General features: G+C 39.3%; 1 protein-coding gene across 1 annotated transcript in view; it reads right to left on the bottom strand.

The window, feature by feature from the left end:
• Nucleotides 1-15,868, bottom strand: part of MSRB3 (methionine sulfoxide reductase B3) — a 66,468-nt gene that overhangs the window by 46,577 nt on the left and 4,023 nt on the right. Inside the window, exons 2-3 of the mRNA XM_008632794.2 lie at nucleotides 14,440-14,560; nucleotides 957-1,065 (exon numbers count right to left, since the gene is read on the bottom strand). Coding sequence (XP_008631016.1) covers nucleotides 957-1,065; nucleotides 14,440-14,515 — 185 coding nt within the window. The 5' untranslated portion in view covers nucleotides 14,516-14,560. The remainder of the gene's footprint in view (nucleotides 1-956; nucleotides 1,066-14,439; nucleotides 14,561-15,868) is intronic.

Genomic DNA, 15,868 nt, shown 5'->3' with positions numbered 1-15,868 from the left:
CATGCCCCGCCAGGGCTGCGGCAGGATGGAGAGGGCTGGGGCAGAGAGGGGACCGTCCCCACCAGCCTCTCTGGCGCATTCAGCCACCAAATTCAGCACTGTCAGGAAGAGGTTTGCCTATTAACCAGGACCCCACGTGCAGCGGGGAGCCCTTTCAGCTCATGAATGAAAACAAGCAGTTACATCATTAGTACGTTTAGAGCAGAGGTAAAGCCAGGGCCTTACGCCAAGCTCAGTGGTATAAATTAGACAACAAAAAATGGCTGGGCCTTGGCAAGTTACCTTTGGCTGGAATCAGCTGAGAGAGAGACTTTATTCACTAAAAACAATCTTGGAAGCCAGTCCTTTTTTTTTCCCCTCCCAGACTTGAGGCTGGCTTCCAGCGACTAAAGCCATGTGAGGGCAGTTATTGAAAATTTTTCACATTCCAACCACAAATGAGCCAATAAATACCTTCTCCACATGTGCTTCAAAAAGAAATTGGAGTGGGGTGGAAAAGAACTAAATTATGCTACCTTCTTTCTGCAGCCAAAACGTCTATACTTACAATGGCCACCTTCAAAACTCCAGCCTCCTGGCACAGGGCCATTTCCCTCGTGGTTCTGCTTACTGCAATGTCTTCCAAAAAAAGTGTACCTAAACCACTATTACTTCCACACGTTTTGTAGTAAACTAAAAACAGACTCTAAACATGAGCCTCGTAACTTTATAAGACATGCAGTGTTCATTAAAAGAAAAAGTCATACAAGACCCTTGGCCCTGGCCCCCTTGTTGCAGATGCTTGTCTTTGCAGTAGTGTTAATTTGTAGGGGTTAGTAAACAAGTGCAGAAATCCTGGGAGAAAAAAAACAACCAACAAAACTTGGTAGGGAAGGTGAGGAAATAGCAGTAAGAGGAGGGGTGGAAAAGAAAGATGCCTGTGTTTTGAGATCTGAGTTTCCTTCATCCTGCCTTACCTTTCAGTCCCCTTCTCCTGAGTGACATGGTACTGCAAGGGTGTCAGCCGCTTCCTCAGCTCCTCCTGGGAAAAGACCACCTTACAGTCCTTTTTATCCCTACATGACCCTGCAAAAGGAGAGGATATGGGAGAAGGAGCCTTTTTAGCTTAAATCCTGAATAATTGCTTTGGCAGACAGCCACAGCATAGCTTCTGCATTTACTTGTCAATGACCAGACTGGTCCCTAATGCACAAAGAATGGCTCAGCTGAACTGCAGCTGATTATTTCTTCTAATCCAAGTTTAGAAAAGAATTTTTATAGAGAGCCAGATGATTCCACTGGAGCAGTGACAATGTGCTACAGCCAAAGCCCTTTGGTGTGTTATACACTAAACTGTTGCACACGCAATCATTCACAAGAAAGTACCATTTTTCCAACCATTAAAAAAAAATCTGCAAAAATCCCTACTACAGCTGAAACATTCTTTACAAGACATCTATATTGGAGACTTACGGTAATGGGCATATGATGTTTAGCCACAACATCTATCAATTTCAGTACCCTTTAAAGCAGTTGAAAAACAATTCTAACCTTCAGAATTACAGTAAGGTTGATTTAACTTCTAGTTGCATCCTCATTCTTTATAACAGTAGCCATTTCCTTTTTTCCCTGTTGAAGCACTAGAATAGGAGTCCTAAGGAGTAATTTCTTTATGCACACAGCTGTACAAGGTTCAACATTAAACGTATTGTAAAATTTAGGGTTGCTATTGAAATTACCCTCCTTTGAAAATCTAATCTTAACACTTTGCTTAGTTCACACGGAGAATCCAAGGAGTACATAAGGATTACTGTAAAAATACATATTTGTATAGTGCAAAAATTCACATCAGAAAAGCAAAAAACAACAATAAGGTTGCTTTTGGGAATGAAAACTCCCGAACTAGTAACATAAATTGCAAAACATTCAGGTAACTTTGATAATCATTGGCAAAATTTAGCTGACAAAATACAGGAGGGAAAAAGCACTCTAATTATGACACTAATTAAAATATGGAACAATGTGAAATAAACAGTCCCAACAAAAAATATTTTTTGCTAGTAATGTATATACACTCATAAAAAGACCAATTGTGTTCCCAAAGTAGAGGCAACAGAGCTACCCATCTGTATGTCATTTAGTACAGGAGAGGCAATGGCAGGTTTAAATTACATGGTATTGGATTGCAATTTCCTAGCGTTGGATGCTTTTCTGCTTTTTTACCTTGAGTCATTACTAAGGAGCGTTCATAAAAAGTAGCTTAAAGCACAGATGCTTGCAAATCATTTAAGAAAAGATGTTTCTTTCTTCCTCCCCCTCTTCTTTTCTCAATTTTTTAATGTGTGGGGGTTGGTGAATAGGGGAGAGAGAAGAAGAATAATGCTGTTGGTCACTACTGAGTAACCCTAGGAAGTATTTTCAGGAAGAAAAAAGTAAAATTGAAAACATCTGATTGAAGTAAATAGTGCAAACATAAAAAGCTTTACTAGTGAAAGAAAAGTATTGAAAAGCGACTTTATTTCATAGATTAGAAATTACTTTTGATCTAAACATTCTTAAAAACAGATTGTTTTCCACTCTGACCCATCTCATTAGCTGTGCTGCAGAGCCTTCATTTTAATGGCAAGCTTTGAAAGAGCGCTGCTGTATGCCTGGGTTAGCTTCAATCTTATTTGGGAGAGGGATAAAGATTTCATTCCAGGTCTCTTTGTTTGTCTTTCAAGAACCACTAAAGCAGTATTCACACAAATTTTGCAGGAATGTGCCCTGTGCCATAGCTTACAAATTATTTGGTTTTGGTGCACTTAAAGGTCACCTTCCAAATTAGCAAAATTTTCCTACATCCTGGCTTTTCAACCTTAAATGTAAATATTGTTTCCTAACTGTAAGTGAGGTTTGTTCTTTATAACATTTGGTTGCTTATTTAAAGATGTCAAACTTTGGAGGTTTTTATGCTCCAAACGTGCAGGACTCTAGGACTAATAAGTCTTTCAAAGTATAGCTAACAGGGAAAGGAAGCATATGCATTATATAAATAGCTATTGTTATCTTGCATTACAGAGCTCAGAAAGAAACTGTTTGAGATACAGTCTTTTATCTATAATTTCAGTTTTAAAGAGTAGACTAGAGAGCAACAAAGAATCTTACAAACCAACATTTCTTTACTTTTTAAAATATCTACGCATAATTTAAAAAAAAATTATTTGCTACTTAACTGCTGCAAAAAAAAAGCAAACTAAGCATAACTTCACCTTGAGAAAATAGAAAATACTGAGTGTTTTAAAAAAATGGTCAGTATGCCCCCTTTACTCTCCTTAAATAATTTTTCATCTCTTTTACAAATTTCATGTTCTCTATGGGTTCACTATATGCATAAGAAAATTTCTAGATGCCGTATGAGCCATTACATAGATCAGAAGTAGGAAGCATGTTAAAAAAAGATCTTCTGCACCCCTAGTTTTAATAAGTAACCGCATGTTTTATAATACAAACAATTATTTATGTCTACAGGGGAATTTTGCCAAACTGCATTGGGGTAAAATGCAACTGACCCCAATAAAGGATTCTTCAAGTTTGTAATTTCAGTATCGATCAACAAAAAGTTGCACTACAAATTATAAAGGAAATCTCTTGGTCCAGCCCTTAGCATTCAAGAGTGGCCCTATTCAATTAATTGCATTTCTTATTTAAAAACAAACAGCTCAGTAAATGGATCACGCTATTTCTCTATTGCCATAGAGGCAAGGAGGTAAAGCAAGACTCATTTCTGACTGCAGAAGATGTAAGGGTATGTTATCTGAAGCAGGGATAGCCTACCAGCTTCTATAAAAATGCAATGAATCCTAGAAACTACGGGATGAGATTCTAGGAATACGCTCCTTCAGTTAGGAAAAAAATTACATGCAAGAGGGACAAAAGCGCACAGTTTCCAGTAAGAGAGTGGCTGCTTCTGATTTTGCAACTGTTCCTTTATGACATGAGATGACTGTCACATTCAAGCCAACTCTTGTATCTTGGGAAGGGACAACATAAAGCTACACCAAGATATGCCCAATATGAGAAAAATTGCCACTAGTAATGGAGCTGTTATCAAACTCATTATTAAACCAGAGAATAAACAGGCAGGCTGACCACCTTCCTCAGTCTGGTTCTCCATAGACGGCATGAGGTTTGGGCTGTGGAAAGGGTTCCATACAGACAACAAAATGCTTCAGCAACTCAGCCATAAAGGCAGGCTCACAGTTCATTGACAAATCATACAGTTTGAGGCAAACGAGAAAAAAGGTCATCAGTTCTACAAACAGCATATCAGTGTGGTTACTGATTAAAGGTGAGACTAAATTAAATACAGTATGAGAATAAGAGAGCCTGGATTCATAGGATCTATATTAGCACTTTTGTTCTTCGGCGGTGGTGTTCTCAGCAATGACTTTTAGAAAAGCCCAGAACAGGTATGTTCTGAACTCCAGTTAGATGCAGCTGTTAAAAGAGGTGAACACTGGCCTGCAAAGGCAGACAAAATTGCCTTTACATTCCATTGCAGGATTGAAGGGCAGATTAAATCTCTCTAATCAGCACCCCATGGTGCCTTCTTTGGGGATGGCACTCCTAAGAAGAGCAGTGTGCAGGCAGCTGTCACCAACAGGTACTCGCCTTCAGCCATCTGCCAAAAGTTCCAGCAGTGCAAAAAGCACTTAAGATCCTGGAGCAGGATGGAAGACTTTGTGAGGAAAAGACCAGGCTCACAAATCTTAATGCATAACATAAAAAAAAAAAGCTCAGGAGGGTAAAACAAACATGAACAGAAACACTTCTTAGAGCCTTCATGGTATTCTCATGTTTAGTAATGTGGTTTTTTTTGAAAAGCAAGGCAGTGCATGCTGCCATTTACTATTCACCTGCAAACTGTGGGCATTTCAGAGTTCAGCTCTGAAGTTCGCTGTACAAATTAAGTGAACAGAAAGTATTCTCTGGGTGTTGACCTAATAATGAAGACATTAAGCATCTCACCTCACATATAAGTTCCAACTGACCTTTTCAAACCTGTGGTTCATAACCTTCCTTCCCTATTAGCAATCACAAGAAAACCAGCAACAAGATATGTTCAGACAGACGGACACAAGTTAGCAGACCATTACTCCTCACCACTCAGCCCCTCACCTGTTCCAACACACCAGAGGGCGGTGATTAGTGTCTGACATGCCCTGAAATATGGTGGCATTTTTCTTGATGGCTTTCCTATATCAAAGAGTCTTTTGAACCATTCTAACAATTTTCTCTTATATTTTGTTGCTTCCTATCACTGAAATTAACTCAATATTTCAACTGCATGGAAGACACAACATACATTTTTCCTCTTCTACGTATGCTTATATTCCACTAGCATTAATGGACATTACAGTCATGCACTGAGCACATACCACTTAGACTTCCTGAACTAAATACAGCAAGATCAAATGTTCCAGCAGAGCACAGCCATATAATAAATCTGGCTTCTAGTTTGCAGTACTACTTCTTTTAATATACCCAAGCAGTTTTTTAGGGGCCTTCCAGTACATTTTATTTTTCATATATCACCCCAGCCCCAATCCTGCAATGTGACCTGTGTAGGCAGACCCTTGGGAATATGCATAGCTACTTAAGGGTCTATGAATGTACATCAGATTACAGGATCAGGCTCTAAGTACACATCTCTACTTCCCAAAGTCTGTCCCCTCATGAGTGGATCAGACCTTGGTAGATCAATGGTAAATTACCTCAAATTGATATTAAGAGGAATTCCACAAAGTTAAAAAATATTTTCATACATTTCTTTAAATAAATATCCTTACATATGCTATTGCTAACACTTAGTGTTACTAAAAGTGGAATCTCTCATTTCTTATTACTTCAAATTTCATTTACACAGTTTATGCCTCTTGTTGACAGTTTTGCCTTGCTGTCTGATTAAGAAAAGGCAAACTCACAACTCTCTCTCACATATTTTAATTTCTGTTCAATTTGTTCTCTGCAGCCTCTGGTCTTCAGCCTTGGGAGAATGCTGCAGTGTTCTCTCACTGCAAACAAGCCAGGAACTGCTATCTAGTTTAAAAAAGAACAACTCTTCAGATTGGTTACATTGCAAACAGTTCTACTGGCTTGTATCTGGAAAACACAGTTTTATAAAATCTGTATTTGACATGATAGTTCTTTTATTATCCCCTCATGAGCCATTTCAAATTACCTTAGCCTGCTGGTGACTAGGATAGATGTTGCAAAAGAAACTCTGAAATGTTGGGAGGTCAGGTTTGAGTAAAATTCAAACTTCATCATTAAAAAACCCCTGTAAATGTTTTACACATTGAAAAACAGATCTGTGGCTCCTTTGCTTTCTTGCTGTAGGTAGCTAACTCCCACCTGCTGTTGAAATACCATTTGCAGTTTCATGCAAGCATTAGAAGTAATGGAGCGAAGACCATTTCCACTATATTGTGCGTTGAAAATCCAAAAGCCAGGTACAGGACAGCAGTTCGAATTTTGGGTCAAATGCCAGGCTCTATCTTAAAAGAACACCACCCAAAATCTAACTGTCTTTAAAAAAAATTATTTACTTAACACCCAGGAGGGTCAGCTGGCCACAAGGGAAGGGCAAGCCCCTGCTTTGCAAATTTGCAAACTTCCCATACAATCAAGTAACAGAGCTGTCACATTTATTTTTTCCACCTGGTAATCATCACAGCTCTTGTTTAATACAAATACATATATTTTGAATCACCATCAGAAATTTCCCGTGTAGGACAGCAAATTTCTCAAGAACCAAAAAAAATTTTTTAAAAAAATCCCCAAACTGCCAGCTAATGCATCTCCTCTATGCACTTGTTTTCTCTCCACAGAAAGGGGTACTGGGATCCCAGCAGGCCCATATAGGCAGCATCTCTTGTTTCCACAGGTCTGAAGACATGCTTGCAGCAATGGCTAAGGCAGCCATGCAAACCAAAGAGACATTCCCTGGAAAAGAAATCTGAGACTGCCTCCCCTCCCTGTGAATGTAAAAAACATTTAACGAAAGACTGAAGTGTTTAGGGCAGTGGGAAAGAGGAAAGAGCCTGGAGCTCCTTTTGTCCTCTCCAGGCATGTCTACTTTACTTCCTTATCTGACATTAATGAAATAAATGTCACTACCAGACGCAATCTTGGTCTCACAATCTTTCCAAATTGTAACGACTGAGGAGTCCACCACCACCACTGCACTTGCTGGTGGAGACGAAGGCAGCTTCCTCTGGAGCTTTTTGAGCTGTCATCTTCACTAGTACTGCAGCGACAACAGCATGTGGCTCAGCAGAGGTTGGTGAATAGAAGAATCTTCAATTAAGCAGAGCAAAAGCTCATTATGTTATAAACTGCCACAGTTGTTATCCTTTCTGCTGAGATGGCCAAAGACGGAGTGCACAGGGCAGCTGACCTATTTGCCTTACTCTTGAATGCAAACCAGGCAAGACAAGATCAAGATCTATTGGTACAGCAGTGGAGGGGGGAATATTTAAAACGATGTATTTCTCTTCCTCTCCCCCCAACAGATAAAGAGACTTTTGTTTTGCTGATATTATCCTAGCACCTTTCACAGGCACTACATTTGTTTAAGTTAAAAATAGAAAGACAGAGACACTGAGCACTCTTTATCTGGTCAGTAGATTTCTGTCAGAATCAATAAAAGCATGCGCAACATAAGGAAAGGCATTTTATTAATAGTGGAATTAAGATGAATTTAGTAAGGGTGCTTTATGCTACCTTTTGCATTTAGAATATTTCAGTAAGCCTTCAAAATAAGTTTATTCACACAGCTTTAATAAAGGTTTAACCCTGCAGCAGAAACAATTAAAAAGTCAGCATTTGCCAGCAGTGGTGTGTAGCTTATTTTGGCATTCAGGCTGTTGCTAAATCCTCCTGCTGCTTCCTTCCACAATAGTGATGTGTGGCCTGTGAAATGAGCACTGGATTTCAAGACTCAGGTTCTGCAATCTGTACTTGGGATGGGGGTGGAGGAAAGGAGAGGGCTGGGGGAAGGTCTTTCCTCCCCTCCAACTCTCCACAACAGCACAGATCTAACCCCCTGCAAAACTTCATCTGTCTCCAGCTGTGGAGGGTAAGGAACCATTTTGCAAACACAAGCAGGCACTGCCTGCTCTGTGGCCTTTCATCCCACTTCTCCAAGCACTGAGGGACATACCCAGCATGAAGGCAGGAACTGCTGGGACACTGTGCTCCAGTTCATGCTCTGCTATGACCACCACAGAAAACACTGTAGCCCCCTGCCCTCTCAATCTGCTTCAGAACTAAAGGTAGAGGAACAGTCGAAAAGGTTTGTAACTGCCAACTTCATTTTCTAACGGGCCTTCTGGAATTCCTTATGTTTCCTTAAAATCCAGCCATGCCTTAGGGGTCAAGAAGACAGGGTAAAGCCCTGTAGAACGGCTTTAAGAGGAGTTGGTCAAGCCTTTCCCTGCTCGGCTCTCCTCAGAACTCCCTGACCTGGGCCAGAGCATTGATGAGGGTGTTCTTACCCACAGTGCACAAAGTTGCCAGTGCCAGACCTGGGCTGCCAGCACCTACTGTCCCACAAGAACCTCTTCTCCAGACAGAGCAGAGGGCACCTTCATACCCTAGTCATGAACCCCTTTCCGACAGAGCTTCTTCTGAAGGAAATCACAAACTGAGATACATGCTTATCTTGTAACTAAGAACAATTTCTGCTTCTTAGCATTCTCTGGGACACAACTCCTCTCTACTCAGTTACCACCAGATCATGATGCGTGCTGTAGCAACCTATGGTTAACGTAGCAGCTAAGATATGGTAATGTTTGAGCCTCTAGTGCCTGACTCCCAGTCCACACTCTATACCCATTCAATATTCCATCCAGTTCCAAGCTCATACATTCCCTCAGTGATCATCTCCTCCATTGTTTCCCAACATACTCTTATTGACTTGAGGGTTCACATTCGCTTCTTGCACATTTTGTTGCTTGTCCTCCCTCAGCTTAGCAATATAGAAAATCTCCTTCCTTTCTATGTGCTGTCATCTCTCTTTTACATCACATTCTTCTCTGAAACCTTCATCACATACTCCTCAGAGAAAAGACAAAGCCAGGAATTGCTTTTAATTGAAAGGAAAAAAGTGAAGGCAGTCCTTAAAGGACTTCACAGTCCTTCTATTAGAAACTCCAATAAAAAGTATTGGACACTCCAACTAAAAAAAGTAACTTTTCATGAAAAACTTTAAAACCTAGAAACACCCTGCTGAAACTTCATCTTTTCCATACCCAACTAAGCAGAAAACACACTAAGCCTGAGCTGCAGAAGGCTCGGAAATGGAACACAGGAAATTTATGAACTCCCAGAATAAAAACATTCCTGCAATGGTGGAAATGGTTTGTGGTGGATCTTTTATGGGAGCAGGAAGGGAATGAAAACAACCTTAAAAGGTCCATCAGGGAACACACTAAGGGACTGTCTTTGTGCTTGATCTCATCATCCCAGTGCTTCTCAGTGAATCACTGAGGAGCCTCCACCCAGGGGAGGCAGGGATGAGCACCATCTGTCTCCTGGGCAGATGAGGGACAGTACTAAAGTCCACCAGAACAAAGACTTAAAAAGAGTGAAAAAACAGAGTACAAACTCTAGGGAATGTAACAGAAGGATTCTAGTCTTCTTTATAATCCCAAGTTTGTCACATACCAGGCACTCATAAGAGTATTACTCCCAGAGAGATATCTACTAATAAATTTCATCTTAAACTGCAGTAAATAAGGCATTCTAGACTGAATACCATTGTACAAAAGAAACACTTGTAAATACAGTACTACATCAAATATACTCCCATTAAGACAGATATATATAATTTTTAAAACTCATTTTAAAGCCATTCCAAAAATATCATAATGTTATGCACTATTATGATAATACAGTGTTCTACTGTCATATGACTAAAAGGCAAACATATACCCCGACATTTATATAATAATAGCACAGTAATGGTTTCATAGGCTATTTGCTGTTGTGATCACACAGTGCCTGTTTCCCAGACTCTTTTCAAGAGTCTTCCTCAAAACTGCTGGGAGGCAGTAAACTAGGTATTTGTAAGACTGTGTTTTAAATTTAAAAATCTATTTTTGATCCAAATTGATATTTGCATTTTTTTTAAATTTAGCTGAATACAAATGAGTTTTAAATTTTGCCCCCCAGCCAGTTCTGAGGAACAAGTACATTCATCTGAGACCTTGTATGGCATACTTAAACACAGAGCAAATTTTTATGTTCAAGATATAAACCCTAGAAAATATGGATTTATAATGAAAACATTGATAGGCATTTAACCATAGCTGTATGGATGGTTTATGCTATACAGTATCAGTCTTACTTTTATTTTCTTTTGGACCATGCGAACAGACATCTGTAGTAGTACATCTCTGGTGATACACATTACGGAAAACTATGGGGAAGTTATAACATGTATTATAGAAATTCTATCTCTGAACATAGTAACAGACAATATGAACTGTCAAGTCACACAAAGTTTGACAGCAACTACCATACTTTGAACTCACAAGACTAAGGTCTTTTCTAGACTTTCTGTTGTTAAAACCATATTTGGCAAACAGTATGCACACAGATATTTCATTGAGATGAGCAGTTTGAGAGTTCAGAGGAACAAATACATACAAATAATTCATGTATGCAAATGTTTTCAATATCTGCTCCTGAAAGTAATCCTTTATGTTAACAGATTACTGCTAAACATCCAATTTTGAGACCCAGTAATTTTCTGTTCACTATTAATTTCAATTTTATGAAAAGACATTCTATTGAAACTTAGAATTAACAAAGATTTAACAAAACAATGAGAAACTATACTATAGATATTTACTTAATAAAGACTTACACCATATGCCCAGCACCATCTTCATACAGATGCATTGTAGTTTAATCTAGTGCTAGAAAAGTATGGTTTCCTACTAGTAGTTATTTTAGTAATTAAACAGTACACAACAATTTAATATTACCTAGGACTTTATTATACAGCAGAAAAACCCCAACCCTAAGTCTACCCCTGTAATTTCTTCATTTCTTTTACAAGTACCATAATTTTCTTTGATCTACAGGAGAGGAAAAGCCAAATTATCACATGCAAAAAATGTGATGTAAGCAGCACAACATTCAAAGTGCTAAAGAAATAAAGGGTCTTTTTTAAGAAATGAGACCCATAATAATTAAAAGACACAGCAAAGCATTATAAGCTATCTTTTTACTTTACAGCTTGGTGGTCTGCTTCAGAAAACATATGTACATGGAATCTGTATATTCATTACTTGTAATCAGTTGCTTCTTGGTATGCACAAAGCAGCTGAAGTAGTTTTTATACTACAAGTTTGGTAGGGATTGTTGTGATTTTAAAGTGGTTTTTTTTAAATACTTCATTTCTGTGAATTAAATCCTGGCAGGTGCTGAGCGCATCCTACATTTCCAAAGAAATTCAGAGCATTTAGCTCAAATAAACCAGGCTCAAGGAGCACCACGTCTTTGTCACACAACAGACACAACACGGTTGTAGTCATTACTGGCAGTGAAGAAACCTTGAACCAGTGTGATGGTAGTTTGCATACGGGCGAAGATTGTGCTTTTTACCCAGTGCTCTTGCTTTTCTTAAAATACTTGTTCCTAAGGTCTCAGGGTGTACTTTCTGTATGAGTGACTCCTAGACGGGAAGCTTTTCATATAGTCCTGGTGTGCAGAACAGCAAATGCCTAGTGCCATCTACTGGGAGCGCCTGCTCCTGCTCAGACTTGCCGTCATGTCTATAAAAAATGTTATGGGCAAACAGTGCACTGGGTTTGCACACATTGAAACATTTAGTCCTAACTTCAGACAAAAAAATATTTTAAAAATACAATTTGGAAGAACAGATCCGCACTCCAGGTGATAATATACAAACAGAAAAAGAACAAGTAAAAACACTTCACCAGCACAAGTGAAAATCACAAGTGCTTACAAAATAGTGGTTCAAAGAAGGGACAGGTCGCCTCTATTCTAAGACACCTCCCAATAGTATTTGATAATTTCATTGGGGGAGCGGGGAGGTGAGGAGAGAAAAACATCACATTTCTGATCTACAACTATCTATTAAATATATATTATATATTTCATTGTGTTACTTGGTTCCTTACAGGAAGGACAGAGGTACCATTCCAAGCATAGAAATTGAAACAATACTTTCATTCAAGTTCTTGTCCTGCAAATATTTAACTGCATAGCATTTAAAACATTGTTAGAAAGCCCCATTTACTGCTCTGATGGCACTTTGCTCTGTTACTCTGAGCACAGTTTTCTGAAGGTTAAAAAGTCTCATTCCATATGGAATTTGCCACTGAATTAGAAGGTGGCCAAGCTCCACACTGTCCCAGACTCGGTGTACACACGGCATGCTGGTATGGTTACAGGACTGCAATTCACACAGAACGGGATGGTGGGAAAAGTACTAGCTCAAAGTGTAATGTTATAAAAAACTCATGAGAACTTGGGGTGTTTTCTGTATATTCAGAAGCCAAAGTCACAGGGCATTGTGGCATTTGAGCAGATGTTGGCTTTACATCTTCTTCCCATGTTTTATTTGATACATGCTATGCCATTTACTTGCAACCTCCTAAATACACCACACACAAAAAAACAAACCAAAGGCAAAGCAAGCCTATGTTAATTTTTAAGCATCTGGGGAATTTAGATTACTCTTAAAAAAATGAGATATGTGATTGTATATTATTCCACTGTTAGCAGATGAATTTGGGCTTATTATATATAAATCTCTCTATATATATATATCTCTATAAAGTAGTCAGTCAGTGGAACTCAATCTATTAATGGTCCCACAGCTAGGGAACTAATGGATGGGGATAAATAGTAGTGTTAACTTTTTATTCCAAAATGTGACTACTGGATTATGACAGAAAAACAACTTGACAAAATAGCTAATGCAGTGCTTTGCCAACAGGTACAGAACAGCAAAACCTCTCATGGGCTGTGTGTGTTTCTAGCTGATCAGCTTGGAGATCTTCTTTTCAGAGTGGGAACGAAATGGCGAGAAGACTGAGTGTCCCCATTTTAAGGTAGACACTAGCAATATGAGCACACATCAAAAGGTGCATAATGAGGGCTAAGGAAATTTGCTTACCCTATATTTTTAGGATTTTAAATCTGGCTCAGCAGCAAATATAACAGGAAACTGAGGTCAAGCTGACACAATGTGGGTTATTCTCTCTCTTCCTCAATATGTGTTTGCAACTCCTATGAAGGTTAATGGGAGTTCTGTGCACATGTGGGGGGAAATGGAACGTAAATGCTGCAAAAATTGGACTCAGATTTAGTTCAAATAAAGTCTAATAAGTCTTAGGAAAATCCATCAGCTTGAAAACTGATGTCTTATCACTGAAAAAAAGTCATTAAAACATCACCTCCATATGCTTGCAAAGTCCAGGTCTGGGAGAAACGGCTTGTAACATTCTGCACTCTTATGAACTAGTTGTGAGTGTAGCACAAACAGCCAAGCTGGCTCGTTTTTGAGGCTTCAAACACAGATCAGCCAGGACTGTATCTTTTTTATTTGGGTGTCAAGACAATTCCTAGTAATGTTCAAAATTAACTCAGTACAGCTTATATTTTCTCCCATATAACCCTGTAGACTGACATTATTATGCTGATATTACAGACTGTTGACGTTTAAGTGAAACACAAAATACTTAGGTTCAAGGTTTTCACAATATAATCAGTTTGTGGAGGTGGGGCCTTATGGCACCCTTCCCAGACCTAATGGACAAATCTGGACCTTACACGAAAAGTGCAGCTGCATGTGGGCATTAAATTGCATGTTTCCATTTAGTTATGTAGAGAAGTGTCATGTAACTAAAGAATATGCTGTCAGAGCAATGAAAGAATTAAGATTTAAATTCTGCACACTTTCTGTACATAATTTTCAGTATAACGTATTTGATTTATAATAAAAATGTGGAAAGAAACACATGGAGTATAACTATAGTATATTGCTAAAGATTTTGGAAAATATTTTGAAGTCCTATGATTTAATAGCAAAGTGAAATTTTTAGATATCCTCTTTCAAAATTAGGAATGGTGCTTTATAAAATATTTTCAGTTTAATTACACAGTTTTTGCCAAGAATGAGGAAAATAATATAAAATTTAAGAGATGATATTTTGGACGAGGAAGTCAGACAGCATTTCCAAGCTTCTTAAATCTCAGATATGAAATCGCTCACTCAAGCCAGTGACTTTTACCAAAAAAAAAAAAGTCCAAATAAACTTCTGCTCCAAAGGAAAAGTTAAACAGAGCAACCCATAGCACATTGTTTCCTGCAGCAGAGACACCCGTTCCTACAAGGGCCTTCGTTATGCATGACACAACAAGCAGCACCCATTCAACCTGAGGGAAGCCCACAGGCTCGCAGGGCCACTGGCTGGCTCTTTGTCACCAAATGCAGCAGGTTGAATGCAGACATCACTGTGATATCCTCACCAACAAAACCAGAGGCAAAGAACAGGGGCTGAGTAGGGAAGAAAAAAAAAAAGAAAAAAAAAAAGATGAGAACAAATTAAAACATCAAAAATGTTAAGATACATTCACAGAAAAAAACAATACTTAAAATTTTATAAGATTGCCACATGGGAGCACAATTCTAAATGCACTTTTCTTAGTGTGGTTAACCCATTTCTGCTACCCTACCCCCCAACATTTTGATATGTATTACACAGTATTCAGTGAAACCATTTTATATGCTACAAAGTGAGAGGAACTGGACAATTTTATAGGGGGCATTCACAACAGCTGCTTTAGATACAAAACTGAGAGCAACTTGGGGTAGCAGCCTAGTCACAAGTGCAGAGGTACTAAGGAAAAAAAACCTTAGAATCTCAGCTAGATAGTAGGAATCCTGCTTGGAACAACCAGGAATGCTGGGCAGATCAAACATGCAGGCTTTTTCTATTTATTTTATTTAAACCAAAATCAAAGTCCAAAACATTTCTGAATGGTGAATGCTGGAAACCAGTCATTGCTAAAAATTGTTTTTTTGATGACTTGTCTGAGGAATGTGACATTTCATTGTAATAAACTTGCCAGATATCTTAAAACCATGGCTTTTCAAGGGCAGGAAATAATTCATGTTGTAAACTGTCCATGAGATATATTTAAACAATCTTCCAGCCAGTTCAAATATATCAAAACAGAGAGATGGCAGTCATGAGATTTTATTCCAGAAGGGTTTAATGCACAAATACTAATTGTTCCATTCACCCCACATTGGGAAAGAGGAAATGGCAGCTGCATTATAGCTCAGCCATGCACAGTCACAGCTCACTTCAGATTATGTGATGTGGGACTAGAGCCAATCCCCAACCGAAGCCGGTACAGAAACTCTCTGGGACTCTCGTGGAAGCAGGATCAGGCCCCAAGTGGCTGTGCAGCAGCAGGGCAGGTCTCCCAGCCTCCTCTCAGGCCCACTCCGTCGTCTGTGGCAGCCCAGCAGCCGCGGGAGGCAGCGTCCTGCCATGGCCCGCAGCAGGGGCTATGCCAACGCGGGGCAAACTGACTACGGTCTCGTCCCGAAGAACAAGATTCTGAGAGGAAGGACACTTGTAGAACACCCCAAGCAGGTGTAGACGCCCCATCCCTGACAGCATTCCATGTCAGGCCGGACGGGACTCTGAGCAACCAGATGTAGTTGAAGTTGTCCCTGCCCATTGCTGGGGGTCGGATTAGGTGGCCTTTAAAGGTCTCCTCCGAGCCAAACCGTTCTATGAGGATTCCATGACTACAACAAGGACCCAGCCGTACCCATTACCAAACCGGTCTG

Source organism: Corvus brachyrhynchos, unplaced genomic scaffold (genome assembly GCF_000691975.1).
Source record: "Corvus brachyrhynchos isolate BGI_N302 unplaced genomic scaffold, ASM69197v1 scaffold32, whole genome shotgun sequence".
Lineage (NCBI taxonomy): Eukaryota > Metazoa > Chordata > Aves > Passeriformes > Corvidae > Corvus > Corvus brachyrhynchos.
The sequence above is the reverse complement of the archived record's forward strand: the minus strand, read 5'-3'. Positions and strand labels throughout refer to the sequence as shown.